At 45.0% G+C, this 21,540-nt stretch overlaps 1 protein-coding gene across 9 annotated transcripts in view; it reads left to right on the forward strand.

Annotated features, from left to right (window-relative positions):
• Nucleotides 1-21,540, forward strand: part of LOC138737182 (CSC1-like protein 2) — a 243,333-nt gene that overhangs the window by 181,299 nt on the left and 40,494 nt on the right. For all 9 annotated transcript variants that reach the window (XM_069887811.1, XM_069887809.1, XM_069887812.1 and 6 more), the window contains 6 exons: nucleotides 780-913; nucleotides 4,592-4,729; nucleotides 6,473-6,626; nucleotides 8,310-8,416; nucleotides 12,894-12,980; nucleotides 15,554-15,619. In XM_069887811.1, the coding sequence (XP_069743912.1) occupies nucleotides 780-913; nucleotides 4,592-4,729; nucleotides 6,473-6,626; nucleotides 8,310-8,416; nucleotides 12,894-12,980; nucleotides 15,554-15,619 (686 nt within the window). The remainder of the gene's footprint in view (nucleotides 1-779; nucleotides 914-4,591; nucleotides 4,730-6,472; nucleotides 6,627-8,309; nucleotides 8,417-12,893; nucleotides 12,981-15,553; nucleotides 15,620-21,540) is intronic.

Here is a 21,540-nt window from a genome sequence, read left to right on the forward strand (position 1 = left end):
CATAACCCACGTTTCTCAAGATGAATTACGATGTGTTTGTACAACACATTCTCAATTTCCCTTATCGATGATGTCTGTGGAAGAGAAGTCCCTTTCTGGTTCTTTTTTTTTGAATATTATTAGAAGATAAAGTTATAGCCACAGTTACAAAATTAAAACGTTAACAACGATCCAAAAATACTACATGGTTACGTAGGAAAAAAAACTACAAAGACTACTAAAAACCCTACAAGAATTCCTAATCCACCCCACCCCCCAATCTTAAAATCTACTCCCCCTAAAAAAAAGGAAGAATGTAAGGAGAATAACTTAAATCATTCCATCACTTACAATGTGGAGTGCCATTCTCAAATTTTCAATTTCAAACAATCCAAATATGGGCTCCAAATCTTCCTAAAGACATAATATTTATCCCGTATATTATGTTATTTTCTCCCACGTCATACAGGATCTCGTTTCTGAATGCCATCTTTGTAAATTAAGTTCCATCTGATCTTTCCGCGATACATTTCCTCGCTACTGCCAACGCTAATCGTAAAAGTGCGATTTGGAATTTATCTAATTGATCAACCAAAACCATTTCAGTAAATTCCCCAATTAGAAAAATCTTTGGATCTAAATTAAATTGTAATTTCAGGATCCCTTGCTGGTTCTTAATACCAATTAATTTTGTTATTTGTGTGTGAGTGCAAGGGGCAGCAAACCCACATTGAACAAAGTATGCACCTCTCCAGTGGAAATCTTCTACCACACTAACGACAAGCTTTTTCTCCCTGCAGGAAAATGCAGTGGAATACTACTCCAAACTAGAACAGAAACTGAAGAAAGAGTACATGAAAGAGAAGGAGAACGTGTACGAGAAGCCACTGGGCATGGCTTTTGTGACGTTCCAAGATGAAGCAGCAGCAGCGCGGTGAGTCATCCTCCCAAACGCCAGCACTCGTGGGTGGGCTCGGCCTAAAGCAAGGGGATAGAACATCGAAATCTGCAGCACAGTACAGGCCCTTCTGCCCATAGTGTTGCGCCGGCCTAATAACCTACTGTAACTACTGCCCAGAATTTCCCAGCTGCATAATCCTCTATCAGCTCCATGTACCTATCTGCATGGGTTTCTTCTGGATTCTCATGTTTCATGCCACTGTTCTAAAACATACTGGGGGCGTAGGTCATTTGGGCGTAATTGGACGGCACGGGCTCATGTTGCCTTGCTGTATGGCTGTATTTACATTTTTTAAACCATCCCATTGTACTAGGCTCCTTCACCGATGCCAGCACTACGTTCCAGGCAACCACCACTGTGTGGAAGAACATACCTCTTGCATCCCCCCGTACTTGCACCCAAGCACCTCAAGACTATGTCCCCTTGTATTAGCCGTTTCAGCCCTTGCGAAAAAGCCTCTGGCCAGCCACACAATCAGTGCCCCTCATTTTGTAAACCTCTATCAGGTCTCCCCTCATCCTCCGTCGCTCCAAGGAGAAAAGATCAAGTTCACTTGCTCTCCAATCCAGGAAACATCCTCTTCTATACCCTCTGCTTCTTTCAAATGTTAGAAAAACTAGATTTAATTTTCCATCTGCTGCCAGTCAACAAATGCTGTATTTTTGTGACTCAGACTTGGGTGTGCGGGGCAGAATTTCAAAGTTTGCACATGCCATGCCATGCAAGTTGATAGGTTGGTTAAGAAGGGATATGGTGTATTGGCCTTCGTTAATCAGGGGATTAAGTTCAAGAGCAGTGAGGTAATGTTGCAGCTCTATCAACCACACTTACAGTATTAAGTTCACTTCTGGTCGACTCATTATAGGATGAAAGTAGATGCTTTGGGGAGGGTGCACAGGAGATTTACCAGGATGTTGTCTGGATTCGAGGGCTTTTTGGAGTGACAAAGGATGAGATGTGGACAGTCAGCCCCTTTTTCCCAGGCAACAGCAACCAGGTGAATAGAGGAAAGTTTCGGAGAGACTTTAAGTTTTTTTAATTGGAGAGCGGTGGGTGTCTGGAATGCATTGCCAGGGGTGATGGTGGAGGCTGGTACAATAGAGACTTTCAGAAGATTCTAAGACAGCCACATTGATGTAAGAAAAATAGAGAGTTATGGGTGTGAGGAGGGGAAGGATGAGATTGTTGTGAGTAGGTTTCCATAGGTCAGCATGACACGAAGAAGGGCCTGTACTGTGGGTTAATGTTCTACATGTCATCAGGAAAGTGATCATGACTTTAAGCTAAGGAGTAGAAATAAGGCTATTCTGCCCATTGAAGTCTTCCCTGCCATTCAATCATGAGCTGAATTATTTTACCCCTCAGCCCCACTCCCCATAACCTTTGATGCCCTGGCTAATCAAGAACCCATCAATCTCTGCCTTAAAGATTCAACAGATTTAACACCCTCTGGCTAAAGAAGTGGACGCCCTTCAGTCCTGAAGTTGTGCCCTTTTGTGCTGGACTTTCCCACCATGGGAAACAACCTTTCTACATCTACCTTGATCATGCATTTCAACATTCAAAATGTTTCAATAAGGACTCCTCCCCCCCCCCCCCCCACCCCCGCCTTTCATTCTCCAAATTCCAATAAGTGTAGACCAAAACCTCATGGGTTAACTTTTGCATTCCCAGAATCATCCTTCTGAACCTTCTCCAACGTCAACACAGTCTCTCTTAAATGAGAAGCCAAAAACTGCTCACAATACTCCAAGTGAGTTCTTGCCGTGCCTTAAAGCCTCAACATCACATCACCTCCCTGCTCTTGTGTTCTATTCCTCTTGAAATGAATGCCAGCATCGCATTTGCCTTCTTCACTACCAACTCTACCTACAAGTTTACCTTCAGAGTATCCTGCATGAGGACTCCCAGGTGCCTTTACACCTGGGAATTTTAAATATTTTCCCCATTTAGAAAATAGTTTGCCCTTACCACAGTGCCTCACCATACACTTTCCGACTTTGTATTTCCTTCTGCAGCCTCCCTGTTTCCTCAACACCACCTGCTCCTCCAGCTATCATTTGCAAACTTGGCCACAAAACCATCATCTAAATCATTGATAGACAACATAAAAAGAACCATTTCTAAAACCAACCCCTGTGGAACACCTCTAATAACTGGCAGCCAATCAGAATATGATCCCTGTATTCCAACTCTCTGCTTTCTGCCAATCAACCAATGCTGTACCCATGCTCACATTTCCAGTTTTACTATGGTACCTGGAGTACTGTGTCCAGTTCTGGTCTCCATATTTGAGGAAGGATACACTGGCTTTGGAGACGGTCCAGAGGAGGTTTACTAGGTTGATCCCTGGGATGAAGGGGTTGACTTATGATGAAAGATTAAATCGTCTAGGATTGTATTCGCTCGAGTTCAGAAGAATGAGAGATCTTACAGAAACATATAGGATTATGAAGGGTATGGATAGGATAGATGTAGGAAGGTTTTTTGAGCTGGCCGGGAAAACTAAAACGAGAGGACACTGTCTCAAGATTCGGGGGAGTAGATTTAGGACAGAGATGAGGAAAAATACTTTTTCCCAGAGAGTAGTGAATGTTTGGAATTCTCTAACCAGGGAAGTGGTTGAGGCTGCCTCATTAAACATATTTAAAATTCGGTTAGATACATTTTTACATGATAGAGGAATTAGGGGATATGGGGAGAAGGCAGGTAGGTGGAGTTAGGTCATAAATTAGATCAGCCATGATTGTATTGAATGGCGGAGCAGGCTCGATGGGCCATTTTTGGCCTACTCCTGTTCCTACTTCCTATGTTTCTATGTTAAGTAGCCTCATGTTCAGCTCCTTGTCAAAGGCCTTCTGAAAATCTAAATGCACACTATCCACTACATTTCCCTTATCCAGCATGGTTGCCATCACCTCAAAGAATTCCAATAGATTTGTCAGGCAAGATTTTCCCCTAAGGAAAACATGCTGGCTTTGGCCTATCTTGTCATATGCTTCTAAGTATTCCTTAACCTCATCTCATCAGACTCAACATCTTCCAAACCACTGACATCAGGCTAATAGCCCTTTCTGCTGCCTCCCTCCCTTCTTGAATAATGGGGTGATGTTTTCAATTTTCCTGTCCTCCAGGCCAATGCCAGAATCTATTCATTCCTGAAAGATCATCACCAATTGCTCCACAATATCTACTGTTACCTTCAGAACACATCTTGTCTGGGAGACTTATCCTGGGGTTCTCATTTTCCTGATCAGTGCATATCAAGCTAAATGAGCGTTTAATGATGGCTTTCAAAATCGTGAATAAATAACAGGAAGTGGTATCAACTGACTGTAGTTCAGTACACAAGAAACTTAGCAGGTCACACAGCATCTGCAGAAAGCAAATATGGCCGAAGGTTTGGGCCCGAACCCTTCCTCGAGTGTGCTAAAAGTCAGACAGTCATCTGACCAAGTAAGTGGGGAATAGTAAAGAGCAAGGTGGAAGGAGGAAGTATCTGAACATTTGCTCGCTTGTGCCACCTCTGGATCTTGGGTTCCAAAAGTGATCAGCTCTCATTCTTACCGCCATGGAACATCGATCTAATTTCTTCACCTGCTGATTGATGGTTGGGAGACTCAGTTTTGTTTTCAAACTTGATTCCCACAGGGTTCTCAGAGACTTCAACGCTTGCAAGTGTCAGGGCTGCTTGTTCAGGGGAGAGCCACAGCAGTCTTCAAACAGTGAGTTTCTTCATGCATCAAACTGGACTGTCAGCTACGCACCTGATCCCCATAACATTTACTGGTAAGCTCCTGCTTTCCTTTAACCAAATGTTCCTACTTGTAATCAGTCCTCATGTTCAAGTTTATTGTCACAAGTATCGAAAATGCCATGATAGAGGTTGTTTTGCAAGCAGTCCAGTAGCCATCTCCAACATAGTACAAGTGAAACACATGACCAAAGTACAGAGTTACAGAGAGAGATCAGTTGGTATGGAGTAAAGGCAACCTAGTTTTAATATTTTGCGATTCTGATAACGGCGGGAAAGAAACGGTCCTTTAATCTGGTGGTGCATCTTTCTGATCGGAAGGTGAGTGAAGAGAGCAGGATGGGTCTTTTAATGTGTTGGATGCTTTTCCGAGGCAGCAGGAGTTGTTCATGGCAGGGAGGAAGATTTAAATTAAAATTTAAATGTAGACGTGCAGCGTGGTAACAAGCCCTTTCGGCCCATGAGCCTGTCCGCCCAATTGACCTACAACTCCCAGTACATTTTGAGCAGTGGGAGGAAACCCACGCAGACACAGGAAAAAGGTACAAACTCCATAAAGACAGCGCCGGACTTGAACCTCAATCACTGGCGCTGTAACGATGTTGCACTAACTACCATGCTAACCATACCAAGGTGTGTATGATGGAACACGTGGAGTAATACAATCCTGAATTGTACATCAAAGTTCAGCACTCAGCCGGTCAGGCCAGATCTGTAGGAAAGAGAAACATTTAACATTACAGGTTGAGGATCCCTCATCAGATATAACCTCTTGGTGCCCAGTCACATGCATTCAAAGAATTGGCATGCTCTATTTTTTTTTTTACCTTATTTTACGATAAGAAGACTTTGGTTGAAACCAAGCAAATCCCTTGTGGCTGTTGCCTTGGAGAACATTGTCTAACAACTGAGAATACGAGCTGCATCCAACCCTAAGTAATTACGTGGTAGGACTTTTGGATCTTCCGTGGGAAGTTCCTACAATTGTGGTGGGACCAGAAGTTTAGCAGTTTGGGATTCCCCGGGTGAGGATCACATGAAATGGGATCCAGCAAGCCAGACACTGGGTAGAGATGTTGGTATTTGAATTGTTGAAATTCCTCCTGCCTCCATTATATTTGGAATATTGTGTCCAACTGGGAAGATTGTGTTTGTTTCTGGTCACCTCACAACAGAAAGGATGTGGATGCTGTAGAGAGGATGAAGAGGAGATTTACAAGGATGCTGCCTGGATTGGAGACCATGCTTTATGAGGATAGGTTGAGTGAGCTTCATCTTTTGGAGGTACAAGGTGAGGGGTGACCGGCCGGATAGAGGTGGATGGCCAGAGGCTTTTCCCCGGAGCAAAAATGGTTAACACGAGAGGGCATCGTTTTATGGTGCTTGGGAGCAAGTACAGGAGGGATGCAATTTCTTTACGTGGAGAGTGGAGGTGCATGGAATGCACTGCCGGCAATGGTGGTCGAGTTAGAGATATTAGGAACTTTGAAAACACTATTAGGTATGTGGATCTGAGGAAATTCTCAGCAGTTATTTTAGTAGGTTATGTAGTCTGCACCACGCTGTGGTTCAAAGGGCCTGGACTATGCTTTACATTTCCATGTATTGGGCTTGATACCAAAACCAGCTTGTCCGTGGCTTCTCTTACCTTGCTAAAGTGCAGATGATACACCATGTGGTGGCATGTCATGGGGATAAGTCCTATCCAACATTCTTGCTATTCCTGGATGTCTACCCTTGATGGAATCATGGGAAATGGAACATTTTTCTTTACACAGGGAACACTTGTCACTAAGAGGAGTCTCATGGTGGATACGCTGCTTCGTCATCAACTGTATCCTCTTCATTCTACTTTTCTTCTTGACCACCCCGGCTATTATCATAAGTACAATGGACAAGTTCAATGTTACAAAGCCCGTGGAATATTTAAATGTGAGTTTCACTGTTTGAATACTTAGTTCCATCATCCCCTCACCACTGAGAGGAAAATTCATAAGACTGCAAGTAGAAGCATAAGTAGACCATTCCGCCCCTCATCCTCGCTCTCCCATTTCCGAACATCATCAGAATTTATTGTCATGAACGTGCCATTAAATGAATTGTTTTGTGCCATCATTACAATGAAAACATTACTGTAAAATTACATTTAAAAATAAATGAGTTGCAAAAGTGAGGTAGGGTCTGTGGTTCATTGTCCATTCAGAAATTTAATGGCAGAGGGGAAGAAGCTGTCCTTATGCCACTGGGTGTTCGTCTTCACGCTCCTGTACCTGCTTCCCAAAAGTAGCAGAGAGAAGAGGTTATGGCCTGGGTGGTGAGGGTCATTGGCTGACATTTTAGCCTGGGAAACATTTTCCTGCATTAATCCCATAACATGGTTCTCACAAAAGAATCCCAAAATCTATAAAGTTCAGAGACCTGGTCTCCACCACAATCTGAGAGGGTGAAAAATGTCTTCTCACCTGTACCCTGAATAGCAGATCATTAATTCCAGTGAGCATTGCAAAGGTAGTTGTCAGTCACTTGATCGGAAAGAACAAGAATAGAACATCTTGCCCCCACCCCACCCCCCCCACCAGTTTAATGATTGACCTCATCACCCACATGTCTATTCAAGGTTTCATGCCCACTCTTGTTAAAGCAGGTAACCCAAACAGAGGACCTTGTGACGTTTCAAAAAAGAACCCTGCCTTCACAATTAGAAAGATCCAGGAATCTACAAATGACTAACTAGATACCCCTTTTGGATCTGCTACTTGTTCAGCTGCTTTTTGTATGGTTTCACTGAATCATCCCTACTGTACATGTGAGGAACTAACATTGGGTAGTAAAAAATTTACAAAAAGACATGCATCTGTTTACAAATGACGCTGCCCACATCTTTACAGTTCATTCTCTAGCCTTCCTGAAACATTTCCCTGTCACAAAGCAAGAATTTAGTTCAAACCTCTCATGCCATAAAAACTGCAATTTTTCTGAGCCAAAAGTCGAGATGAAACAAATCCATCTTGGTAACTAACCACAATTCTTTTTCAGTTATAAATGTTTAAAAAATCTTCCCTGCCACCAAAAAATAGAGGGGCTAGAACATTCGAGCCAACCAAAAGGTATACAGTTGGTCCAGGCAGTTGCGTACAAAGGTCTGTTGAAACGATGAAGTCATTATTGAGTACCTTCCTATTGCAATTCCTGCAACAACTGTGTCCAGCAAGCAGCTGTCCATCAAATGACTCACCTTCTCGCCATGATGCAGGAAAGGCTTATCCAGATGTGGTCGTCACGAATGACTGTGTCGTGCTGCTCTCCTTAGCGGGGACATGACTTGAGCGGTGCGGTTGAGGGGTTAGCATCCAAATTTGCACTTTACAAAACAATTAACAGTGCCAAATAATGGTCTTATTAATTCCAAGTATCAAATCTACTTATTTTTCTCTTTTCTGTTCTTCTTTTGGGGTTTCTCAGCTGGGAGAGGGGCATTTAGCCATTAAGAAGTGAATAATGGATTTACATTTTTTTCTATTTGTATAATTTTGTTAGTGACTACATGTATGGACAAAAAATATAAAAATAAAATCGACTTTACCGAACGTTCTTTTCCATTCTTGTCTTTGCCAGAACCCCATCATTACGCAGTTTTTCCCAACCCTCCTGCTGTGGAGTTTCTCTGCCCTTCTCCCAACCATAGTTTACTATTCGGGATTTTTTGAAGCACATTGGACAAGGTATTTTTATTCACATCTATTTCTGCTTTGAGGCTCATTGATTTCCTTTGCTTGTTTGCACGTGAAACTTGCATACTTTTGAAACTGGTTTAAATATTTTGAATGTGGGATTTAATCCATTTATGGGTAAAAGAATGCTTTCTTATAATGTTAGATGCCAGTACCCAGCGAATAAAATGTTCTTGAGGTTTGCGATCAGTGACACCATCCTCTCAGAACTTAAATTTAAATTCCAGGTACTTGTTTTGTAGGAATAGTTTTGTGATGTGTATTTTTAAGTGTCCTAACCATCAACCCTCAACATATGTGGTGCGCTGTTAGACAGAATCAGACACACACACAAAGGTAAAGGCTTTAATCCACAAAAACTTTCACAGAGCCAGGCCGACTATTGCTGCAGCAACTCTGAGTGAGGCCTCGAGAGGCGGCACAGACTTGCATCCCGGAGGGTGATTGACACGTGACCGGGTGGGGCTTGATCCCTTCAGGCCGACTGATTGACAGCTGGCCAGGTGTTGTCCTGTCCCCTAACACTCCTGCAGGTACAGAGGTTGCCCCCTGCAGTGGGCCGGTGGTGTACCACCACAATAAATATCAATAGTCTGGGCCAGCTGTTCAGTTAGGTACTCTTAGAACCAGACAACCATGGAATATTGGTTAGCAGAGCTGGGGCTGAGAGGTGACTTAATGGAGGCAGAGATAAGGTAGACAGCCAGCACCTTTTTACCAGGGTAAAAACACCAGAGGACATCTGAACAAGGTGAGGGGAGGCTGGTATAATAGGGTTCATTTAAAAGACAGGCACATGAATGCAAGAAAAATAGAGGGTTATGGGTGTGATGTAGGGACGGGTTAGTTTATTGAGTAGGTTTACATAGGTCAGCACAACATCTTGGGCCGAAAGGCCTGTACTGTGCTGTAATGTTCCAGGCACATCAGAGTACAATCTGTTTAGGCCACAATGTTGAGAAAGGTTTTTTTTTTTGGGTGAAATAAAATAACATGTGGATATTTCTGTTTGGAGCAAAGAAACCGTTTGGAGACAATCTGATTTAATAATATTGCACAGTCCAGTACAATTCTATTCTCTCTAAAGATGCTTTTACTGCAGTTCTAGAACATGATGGAAAATAACTATTCTATCAAGTACAGAGCTCTGAAATTAATTGTCATAAATCGCTGCAGCTCAGAAATAGGCCATTTGGCCCATCTAGTGTGTATCAAGCTATTATTCTGCCTAGTCCTATTGAACTCCATATTGCTGCCGTTCCTGTACCTTTCCAAATTTTTCTTAAATGTCAAAATCAAGCCCACATTCACCACTTCAGCTGGCAGGTCTATGTGAAGAAATTCCCCCAAATGTTCTCCATATACATTTCACCTTTAACCCATGTCCGCTAGTTCTGGACTCACCTACTCTCAGTGGTAAAAGCCTGCTTGCATTTAATCATATGTTTGTCGAAAGGCAAGAGAGTCACCATCAGCCTTACAGGCAGTACGTAGAACAGTGCAGGCCCTTCAGCCCAAGATCTATGTAAACCTACTGCACCACACCTACCCTTCCATCCCTCAGCCCATAACCCTCTATATTTCTTGCATCTGTGTTCCAATTAAATGTGCCAGCCTCCATCACCACCCCTGGCAATGCAATCCAACAACCACCACTCTCTATAAAAATAAAAACTAACTTGCCTCTAATGTCTTTCCTAAACTTTCCTCCACTTGCTTTCAACAGATAACCTCTGTTGTCTTCCCAGAAAAATTCTGGAAAAAAACTGCTGATGCCGGAATTTTGTGTCAACCAAGAGAAACTGGAAATACTCAATGGGTCAGGCAGCATCTTTGGGTAGAAAGGGTTAGGCACCATTCGGCTCGGGACCTTTTCTCCGTGCTGCCCAACCCACCAAGTCCTCCAGCTCCACTTAAAGGGAAGTCAGTTTGGGTACCTACTTTAAAATTGTCATCCTTTCTGCTCCTCGCTTTGAATGAGATCGAGTCCAAAATGGACCAACTCCATTGTTTCTGAAAAGAAAGAGACAATTAACTAAAACGGAGCTACCCTCTCCCTCTATCACTTCTCAGCTTTTTCTCTTCCACCCATGTTAACCTGTGCTCCTCTACTCCCCTTTCCACCTTTTTATTCAGATGCCTGCCTGTTCTTTTCCTTGGACTCAACAAGCAGCCCAGACCCTACGGACGCTGGGTGACCTGCTTAGTTTCTCCAGCCTGTTCGTGTATTGCTCTCGACCCCAGCATCTGCTGACTTTCCTGTTTCAATCCTTAGCTTCTCTCTGACTTGGATGATGAAATTTGCCATAATGTGGCTCTGGATTTAATTTGGGAATATTGAACCGTGACGGATTAGGAATGGAAATAAATTGGTTTAGGAGATGAGGGAATATGTCAGTCAGAAAGATCACATTCGGACCCAAAATGAATCATACCAAAACCTAAGCAGTTACTTACAATACTTTGGGGACGGAAGTGGTTACTTGATGGATTCTATCCAGATAAAAGGAGTGATTGCATTTAATGGCTTTTTAAAATCGTAGAATCCTGCAGCAGAGAAACTGCCTAATTCGTCCACTCAAACCTGTGAGGACCCTTCCACATCAACCCCGTCGTCCGACACTTGGTCTTTAGCCCTCACTGTCTTAAGTCATTGAAGTGTTCATCTAGACTCCTATGAAATGCTGGCAGTGGCCCAGTTTAAACCATTCTCTCAGCAGTGTATTCCAAGTATTCACTGCTCTCTGGGTGAAGAAGGTCTCCCTCATATCCCCTCTTGACCCTACGTCCTCTAGTTTTATATACCTCTGATATGGGGAAATGTTTCCTGCAGTCTATCTGAATTTTTTTTCCCCTTCGTATTCCTGAACCATGTCCCCTCTCAACCTGCTCTACTCCAGGGAGAAAAGACCCACCCTCTCCAGACTCTCCTCATCTCTCTTCATCCCAGGCAACATCCTGGCGAATCTTCTCTGCATCCTCTCCAGCGCCGTGATATCCTTCCTCTTCCTTGCTGACCAGAGTTGCATGCAATACTCCTCCTGAGGTCCAGCCAACGATTTTTTTAAAAGTCAGAGCATAATCTCCGTACTGCATTCAATCCCTCAACTGCAGAAGACAAATATCCAGTATGTCTTCCTGACCATGTCTTCCTCTGTTGCCACCTTCAAGGTTCTCTGCTATGACCCTCTATCTTTATTGTGATTTTGGATCTGGTTTGCCACCATGACCTGGATCCCATATCCTTCTGAACCTTGTCAAAGGATTTACTAAATGTGCATTGTGGGCAGTGTTCCAATTGTACAGGAAGGATCTGACAGAGAGGGTTCCTCTCACCATCAGCAAAGTCTGTTCCTGGTCTCTCTCCCATTCTTTGCATCCACCAACTTGCACCTCCTCCCAACTTGGTCTATGTGCTGCCCCATGAGGAACACATGCAAGGTCACAGAGACTTTGAGTGTCCCCTTGGAGATGTACACGTTGACTGAAGTAGGCGAGAGAGTTGGCAAGGATAGATTGTGGCTTTTTCTTTCCAGAGATAAAACTTTGTAAATGCTAAGCCTTTTCATGATTTAATAGAACCAATGAAAGAGCCGTGTTTTATTTGCATTTAAAATCACAGTCGTTTTCTGAGCAGCAGTGAGGTAAATTAATCTGCTCTGCTGCTGAACAATCTGCTGGAGGGACTCAGCAGGTTGGAGAGCATCCATGGGAGAAAAAGACTGGTGGGCATTTCAGCTTGAAATGTCAACCATTCTGTCTCTCCCATGGATGCTGCTCGACCTGCTGGGTTCCCCCAGCCGATTGTGTTTAGCTTCAGTTTTCAGTGTCAACAGTCTGCTGTGTCTCTGATCTGGTGTTGGTCAAGTCTCCTCTTGGTCCTCAGGATAACATACCTGGTTTTTGTGTGCCAATCAATGTCAGTCAGAATCTTTTTTGCTGCAGGGTAAAAATGTTACATGGTAGTGGATGTGTGGTTTAAGGTGGGAAGGGGAAAGTTGAATGGAAATGCACAAGCAATTTTTTTCTTAATCTGGAGAATGATGGGTACCTGGAATGGGCTGCCAGAGGGAGTGGTGGTTTAAAAAGTAATGGTAGCATTTAAGAAGCTTGCAAGGAATAGGGGGATATTTAGAATGTGCAAGCAGCTGAGTTGTAGCTTAATTTGCATCCTATTCGGAGCAGACATTGTGGGTTGAAGGGCCCTGTGCTGTCTCTGTTCAGCCCAAGATGTCTGTGCCGACCATAATCCCAACTTACACTGCCTGCACATGAACCATATCCCTCCATCCCTTTTTGGCTCGGAGAACGTCTTATTCAAAAGGTAACCCTTGCACTGCTCCCTTACTTTCATCAGTCAGTCTGTATTACATGTGCTTCTGCGGGCATCACTTGAACCCTCGATACTTTGAGATGTGGAAGTCCACAAGTTTGATGCAAGGTTTAATCCCTGCTCCATCTCTTCCAGGTCAGGGGAAAATCGAACGACAATGCACAAATGCTACACCTTCCTTATCTTTATGGTCTTAATTCTGCCATCATTGGGTCTCAGCAGGTGAGTTGGCCGGGTTTAAAAGTAAAGATGATCCCATGTGCATGCTCCATGAATTCAACCAGTGCAGAGACACTAGTGCTAAAAATACAGTATAAAGACAGGTACCAAATAATAGGAAGTGATTGGATGTGTTGGGTATAGTATCATTGCTTTAGTAAAATGGTGTCAGAATCATTTACCCAGATGTCAGGGCATGCAAAAGCCAACACTTCAAATACTCCGTCACTTTGTATACTTTGATGTTGAGTGCCAACACTTCAACGTTCAATGGATCAGAAACCTCAAGCTCTAAACACATGGACATTAGGAAAGTGAGACTGATGGACCATGTACCTGTCTTAGGTGGGACGTGTATCAGAGGACACTGACGTGTATCAGAGGACCTCTCCAGGAACCCACACATCGAGGCAACCTTGAAGAAGCCTCACCAATGCCTTTGCTTTCTAAGCATGTTGTTGAATACTCTGTTGAACTTCCACTAGTGTACTGTTGCTTGGTTTGGAAACTCGAGTGACTAGGAACGCAGAGAGTTGCAGAAAGTGGTGAACCTAGCCAGGTCCATCACAGGCTCTGAACTCCCATCCATTGAAAATATCAATGTGAGGCAATGCCTCAAGAACATTGGCAACATCACAGGGGATCCCATCACTCCATACACAATCTCTCCTCTTCCGTACCTTCAAGAACTACTTTATCCAACAACTCTGAAGCCATTGAGCCTTCCCCTACTATCCTTTTCATAAACTACTCCAGGACCAAAGACCTGTCTAAACTATTATAACATTTCCTTTTTTCACTAATTGCAACTGTATTTATCTTAATATATTTATTTTTTTCCTCTTATATGCTGATTTAGTTTATTGTTCATGAATTTTACATACCTGAATAGCAAACAAGAAGAATTTTTGTGTATTGGTAATTTATACTTGTGCATTTGACAATAATCTCTCACATCTATGATGTCATTCTTTTTAAATGTGTTGCCAACTTCTACGTAGAATATAGAACATTACAGCACAGTACAGGCCCTTCTGCTCACGATGTTGTGGCGACCAGTCTAAACCTACTCCACAATAATCTCATCCTTCCCTACCGAATTTCTGGCCTCGAGTGTTCCCCATTAGTCCAGCAAAAGATTGGAATGTGAATGTGTATATTGTGCATCTAACCCTTGAGCGCTCTTTCCCCTGCAGTGGACAAGAATACTTCAAATATTTCATTGTCCTGATGGCTTTCATGCACTATATGATGAGATTGGAATCTGATTCCATTTGTAAAACTTTCCACAGCAACTATCCTAGCTTAGCCTCATGTTTATAGAATCATAGCACAGTTCAGGCCCTTTGGCCCTCAATGCTGTGCCAACCTATATATCCCTTCCTTTAAAAAAGGTACTAAACCCACCCTACCCCGTAACCCTCTATTTTTTTCTCTGTGCCTGTAGAACAGTCTCTTAAATGCCCCTTAATGTTTCAGCCTCCACCACCATCCTGGCAAGGCATTCCAGGCACCCCCATACCTCTCTGCATTAAAAAAAACTTACCCTGCTATCTCCCCTAAATTTCCCTCCCTTAACTTTGTACGCATGTCCTCTGGTGTTTGCTGATCCTGCCCTGGGAAACAGGCACTGGCTGCCAACTCTCTCTATGCCTCTCATAATCTTGAAGACCTCTATCAAGTTTCCTCTCAACCTTCTATGCTCCAAAGAGAAAAGTTCCAGCCCTAATCTTGCCTCATAGGACTTGTTTTCCAATCCAGGCAATATATTTTTTTAATTTTAAATTAAATTTATTTACAACATGGTAAAAGCCAATTTCCGCCATTGGAGCCCAAGCCACCCTATTAATCTACCAATGCTGGGCGTTTTTTGAGGGTGGGATAAAACTGAAGCACCCGGAGAAAACCCATGCAGGTTACGGGGAGAATGTACAAACTCCTTGTAGACAGCAATGAATTTGAACCCAGATCACTGCCTCTGTAATAACATTGCTTAAACCATTACACTCACTCTTCCCTTTACCCTTTGTTTCCTTTTCCCTAGCTCTACTTCCACAGAGCCCCAAACAATCCACCCCCCTCCCCCAGTCAATTCTCACCTTTCCTCTCTCCTGTGTTTGATCCATATCCAATTAACACCTTTTGTCTGTTGGTCTGTACTCCTCCCATGCCCATTCTTCCCTCCCCAGCCTTTGGATTCAGGTGCCAGCCTGCTTTTTACTCATACCTTGAAGGGCTCAGGCCCAAAATGTGCAATCCTATGGATGTGCAAAACCTGCTGAGTTCCTTCAGCATTCCCCTGATTTTTATGTCCCCTTCAGAAATTGTGTTACGGTCTGAAGCAGGAACAGTTTGCTTAATCTTAACTTTTCCTAAAACAGTCATTGTGATCAAACAAGGGCTCCTGAAACCAATTTTCTGAGAGTGGAGTGGAAGAAAACGGATAGGACATTAAAGGTAAAGGCAGCTACTCTTGCTGTAGTAGAGTAATTACTCAGCAAATCCAGTGCAAATGGATTTGCGGTAAGCCAGAATGTAAACTATGCGTAAACTAAGTCTGCTTATTTCTGTTTCAGTCTGGACCTGTTTTTCCGTTGGCTCTTTGACAGGAAGTTCCTGGAAGAAGCCACCGTACGGTTTGAGTGAGTATCTGACTATAAAGCTCTTCTATCAACTGATGTGAAGGGAATCTTTCCAAGTTTCCTGAATGTCCTGTTTTGATCTGGCAGGAAGGTTTATTGAGAAGGAGTGGGTGGATGTTCCGTTGTTGGCCGGGTTCCCATGGCAGTTGGGGTGGGGGTTAACAGGTGCCCTAGTCTTCAATTATTTAACCTTTGGTGCCTTCTGTTACCTGTCAGGCTTTCTGTGATCCATGTAAAGCTGGGTTGGGAGTTAGGATAACACTTTAAATGCTGCGCCAACAAATTAACAATTGATGATGAGTTTATTATAATAAACATCATGTGATGGACGTCCCCACTGAAAGTGGCTGCTCATTCTTTGTTCATTAAAGTCAAGATGGCAAATTTGAATTGCGTTTCAGGCTAGCCACTGACCTTTTTTGCCCACATGTACCAAGGCTCTCTGAGAGCTTGTTTTGCAAGCAGTCCAGCTGGTCAGCCCATACATAGTACCGGATGAACCTCTTCCCTCCTTTTGGTATGGAAAGAAGCAAGAAGGATGAAATTTCAGTTGGTCAACCAAAGAACGGAGAAAATGCAAGCAGGGGCAGGGCATCTGGCCTACTTTGCCATGGATTTCCTGACCACGGGCTCACCTCTACCTCCCTGTCTTTTCCTCATAACCCTTGCTTCCGCTACTGTACAAAAAACCATCCATCTCTGTCTTAAATATATTTCATGAGGCAGTCTCTACTGTTTCCTTCGGCTCACAGATTCACTCCTCCACAAAAAGCACTCGTTCTTCATCTCTGTCCTAAATCTCCTCTTCCTGAACCTTGAGGCTCTGTCCCTCCGTTCCAGTAGAACCTCTTTCTATTTTGCCTATCTATTTCAAAATGTTATCTGTCAATCTGTACTACATTCATCAAGGGGGGAAATGAGTTACAGTACACCTCCAATTATCCAAAATCCTCATTTATCTGAATTTTTTTTTGGACCCGGAAGTGACGTCTGTTTAGCTCCAAAAAATCAGAAATCCTCATTTATCTGAAAATTTTTGAAGCCAAATGATTTATTTTGTTCAGGATGGTTTTTTTTTTGGTGAAAATTAAACATTATTTCTTGCTTTAAAACCCTTCCCTTTTGTTTGTTGTTGTTTAAACACTGTTACAAGTGATTTTCTGTTGCTATTGGGGCTGTTTTTTAAAAAATGACCAGTTCTCCGAAAAAGTCGTTGATCCGAAATAGGCCCGGTCCTGACTGTTTTGGATAATCGGAGTTGTACTGTACTTTCAGATCATTAACTTTATCCAATCTCTGCACACTCTGAAAGGTCATCAATTCAAACAGTCCTCTGTTCCTTCTTCCCCAGATACTGCCTGGCCTGCTGAGTATTTCTGTGTTCTGTTGCACTGTTGAGGGCTCCTATTTACAATCCTCATTCACAGGCATGCAAGAGAGAATTTGGACAAGATGTGTCTGGAATTGAGTGGTGACTTTAAAAATAGAGCAGTTTCATGGACGCGCGATTCTGACAGTGGAGCCAAAGTCAAATGATTTACAAAGGAGGATGAAGTAAAGTTCATTTAGTGCAGTTAGAATTGCATGGAGTTGGAACTTTGAGGACATGAGCTGACGGTCTCTCAGAATAAAGTTCAATTTAAATTGGTATACTTTTCAAAGAATGGTTAGAAAGAGATGGTTTTTTTTGGTTCAATGTTTTAACTTCCACAGGTGTGAACAAAAAATATATTTCCATCATCTCTTGTGAAAATGGGCGTCCTGAACATGAGGGTATAGAGGGATATGGGGGTGAAGTTGGGAAGGTTTAGATTGTTGAGTAGGCTTAGAGGCTCCGATAGCTCAGTGGCTAGAGCATTGGTCTTATAAATCAGGGGTCGTGAGTTCCTTCCTTAATGGAGCCTAATTTCTGTGAGCAACACTGGACAAAGTGGCAACTCTGTCTAGACCAAAAGTTAAAGAATTTCATGCATGTTACATTCTAAATGTAGTGTTACATGGCAATAATGGAACCTTTAACCTTTACCTTTTATAGATCGGCATAACATCATGGGCCGAAGGGCCTATTACTGTGTTGCAATGTCCTATTCCTTACCCAGTGAAGGGCTTTTGGACAGAAATAGAATAATTAGAAAGGTAGCTAGCAGATACAACAGGAGAAACTTACTTGGCTCTCCTCCCTTCCTCTTGCAAAATGTATTGGAGTGCCCACTAGTAGTCCCAAATGGTGTCTGTGGTTGTGAAAGGAAGGGGGATGGAGATAACCTGGAGAATGTTGCCTCAAACATAGAACATTACCGCACTTTACAGGCCCTTCGGCCCACGATCAAAATATGATCTGGTTTTGACTTTTCAGCTGATGGCATGACCCTAAGAGATGCAGGGGAAGTAGAAAACTTAGCAAAGCCTATGGTCATTTAATGTAATACACACTCATGCTAGGGAAACTCAGCAGGTCACGTGGCATCCATAGGAAGTAAAAGGTAACCACCATTTCAGGTCTGAACCTTTCATCAGGTATCAGCAAAACCTGGCCAGTCGGTATCTGAGTGAAATAGCGAGGAGAGGAGGGTGCATTGGAGGAGCAGGTTTACACAGGTGTGATAGTACAAATCTATCACCAATGTACATGGTGTATATAGTTACTGTATCTAGACTGTGCTTACAGCGATTGGCTGAGAGCTAAGCCACACCTATTGTCTGGGCCTTAAAGGGTTGTGTCCCTAGCCAGGTCGGATCATTCCGGACTGGTCGGCCACCTGTGAAGAGCTCTGGTCTTTTGCTAATAAAAGCCTTGGTTTGGATCAACAAGTCTTTGGTTCTTTCGACGAGCTCTACAATTTTATTAGCAAAAGAATTTTTTTTTGAAAGGGATGGAGCGTTTTACTCAGCCAGAAAAACTTGATATCGACCCACAGTCAGCTACAGCCTTCAAAGCCTTTAACTTCTGGCTGCTGAACTTTGAAAACTTCCTGAGATTCATTCAGATAGAGGAGGATAACCAGCGTCTAACAGCATTGCTGTCTATGGTGTCCTTGAGAGTCTACGAGAACATCCAGGATGAGACCACTTACACCGCAGCCATAAAGGTACTGAAAGGACTGTATGATCAACCGGTGAACAGAGTTCATGCCCGGCTCGTGCTTGCGTTGAGGAAGCAACAGCCCGGTGAGTCCAGCAGGGCATATTTACAAGTATTAAAGGCATTGGGCAAGGACTGTAACTGTGTGGACAAAACTGCTGCCGAGATCACAAATGATCTCGTCCGGGATGCCTATGTGGCCGGGCTCAGATCGAATGAAGTGAGGCTGCGCTTGCTCGAACAAGGGGTAGAAAAACTAGAGGACGTGGCCCGGATTGCAATCACAATGGAGGATGCAGCCTTAAAGTCCACCGAGCTCTCTAGGGACTGGACCCCTCGTTCTGATGTGAGTAGAGTGCCCTTCTACCCTACCCCTGACGGCCTGTCGGCTGCTGCTACCCTGCCCCCTGCGAACCCAAAATGTTATTTCTGCGGGAGGGACAAGCACAGCAGGTCCCAGTGCCCAGCAAGAAAAGCCAGGTGCCAGAAGTGCCTTAAAAACGGCCACTTTGGTGCAGTCTGTAGGTCTAAAATGGCCGCCGGCAAACACAGTGCCTTGTGTGAAGCCCAATCGCCGCTATCCCATTCAAACTCTTCTTCCCCAGAGCTCTCGTCCAATGAGAGCGAGCGCTCCCCTGCACGGCAACGCCTGACATCACGGAGACGCCGAACCCGGAAGGGGCAACCCACCCTCGCAACCATGGTGATGGCCCGCCTCTCGCCCCCGTGCGGAACACTCGACACTACCGCCGCTGCTGCCGCCACCACAGACACCCCCGGGGCCGACGCTACCGCCGCCGCTGCTGCCGCCACCACGTACACCCCCGGGGCCGACGCTACTGCCGCTGCTGCCGCCGCCACAGCCATCCCCGGGGCCGACGCTACCGCCGCTGCTGCCGCCGAATGGGCGGCTATATCAATTTCTCAGGGTACCATTCGGGGTCACGAATGGTGTCGCGGTCTTCCAGCGGGAAATGGACAGGATGGTGGACCAGAACGGGCTAACCGCTACCTTCCCGTATCTGGACAATATCACCATCTGCGGCCACGACGTGCAGGACCACGACGCCAACCTAGACAAATTTCTTCAAACTGCCCGTCAGCTAAACCTGACTTACAATTTGGACAAGTGTGTCTTCCGGACCACACGACTCGCTATTCTAGGTTGTGTGGTGGAGAACGGGATAGTCATGCCAGATCCTGACCGCATGCGTCCCCTAATGGACTTACCCCCCCCCCCCCCCCCACATACCCAGAAAGCTCTCAAACGATGCCTGGGTCTTTTCTCGTATTACGCCCAATGGGTTCCACACTAGGCCGACAAGGCGCGTCCTCTTATCAAGACCACCTCTTTTCCCCTCTCGACCGAAGCCACAGTGGCTTTCGATCGAATGAAATCTGACATCGCTGCTGCGACGCTGCACGCGATCGATGAGTCTGTCCCGTTTTAAGTCGAGAGCGATGCATCCGACTTCGCCCTGGCAGCCACCTTGAACCAGGCTGGTCGGCCTGTAGCCTTCTTCTCCAGAACCCTCCAGGGTCTGGAGAGTAGACACTCCTCGATCGAGAAGGAGGCCCAGGCCATAGTTGAAGCGGTGCGTCATTGGAGACATTACCTCGCTGGGAGGCGCTTTACACTGTTGACTGATCAACGCGCGGTCTCCTTCATGTTCAGCAACACCCAGCGTGGTAAGATAAAAAATGACAAAATCGCCAGATGGAGAATCGAACTCTCCACCTTTAACTATGACATCCTGTACCGGCCTGGTAAGCTCAACGACCCGCCTGACGCGCTCTCCAGAGGGACGTGCGCCAGCATACAGATGGACAGACTACGGAAACTCCATGAGGCGCTCTGCCATCCAGGGGTCACTAGGTTTGCTCACTTTGTCAAGGCGCGCAACTTACCCTACACAGTCGAGGAGATCAGCTCCATGACCCGAGCCTGTTTGGTGTGCGCTGAATGCAAGCCCCACTTCTTCCGTCCGGATAACTCCCACGTTATCAAAGCCACCCGCCCCTTCGAGCGTCTTAGCGTAGACTTTAAGGGGCCCCTACCGTCGACCAACCGTAATACCTACATCCTTACGGCCATCGACGAGTACTCCCGCTTCCCATTCACTGTGGCCTGCCCAGACACCACTGCCACCTCAGTGATACAGGCCCTTCACAGTATTTTCACCATCTTCGGGTACCCCAATTCCATCCACAGTGATAGGGGGTCCTCATTCATGAGTGCAGAGCTGCAACAGTACCTTCTGGAGTGTGGTATTGCTTCAAGCAGGACCACGAGCTATAACCCACGCGGTAACGGCCAGGTCGAGAGGGAGAATGCCACCATATGGAGAGCGGTTACACTGGCTCTCCGGTCTAAAGGTCTCCCCACCTCTCACTGGCAGGAGGTTCTCACTAGTGCCTTACACTCCATCCGCTCCCTCCTATGTACTGCAACAAATGCCACCCCCCACGAAAGGATGTTCCTTTTCCCGAGGAAATCCGAATCAGGAACCACTGTACTGGCATGGCTCACCGTCCCTGGCCCCGTCCTTTTGCGACGCCACGTCCGGCACTCAAAGAACGACCCCTTGGTCGACCAAGTGACTCTACTCCACGCAAACCCACATTACGCCTACGTTGAGTTCCCAGACGGGCGGGAGGACACTGTTTCGGTGCGGGACCTAGCTCAAGACGCGGTAGACCCAGCAAACCCCCCAACTCCTTATTCTCCAGGCCCCGTGCCGCAACAGAAGGACCAACAGCACCCCAATGACCCGGGCCACCCTGCCGACAACACGACTGGGGAATTGAGCGACGGAGCAGTCGCACCCGACGAGCCCGC

This window comes from Narcine bancroftii, chromosome 6 (genome assembly GCF_036971445.1).
Source record: "Narcine bancroftii isolate sNarBan1 chromosome 6, sNarBan1.hap1, whole genome shotgun sequence".
Classification (NCBI taxonomy): domain Eukaryota; kingdom Metazoa; phylum Chordata; class Chondrichthyes; order Torpediniformes; family Narcinidae; genus Narcine; species Narcine bancroftii.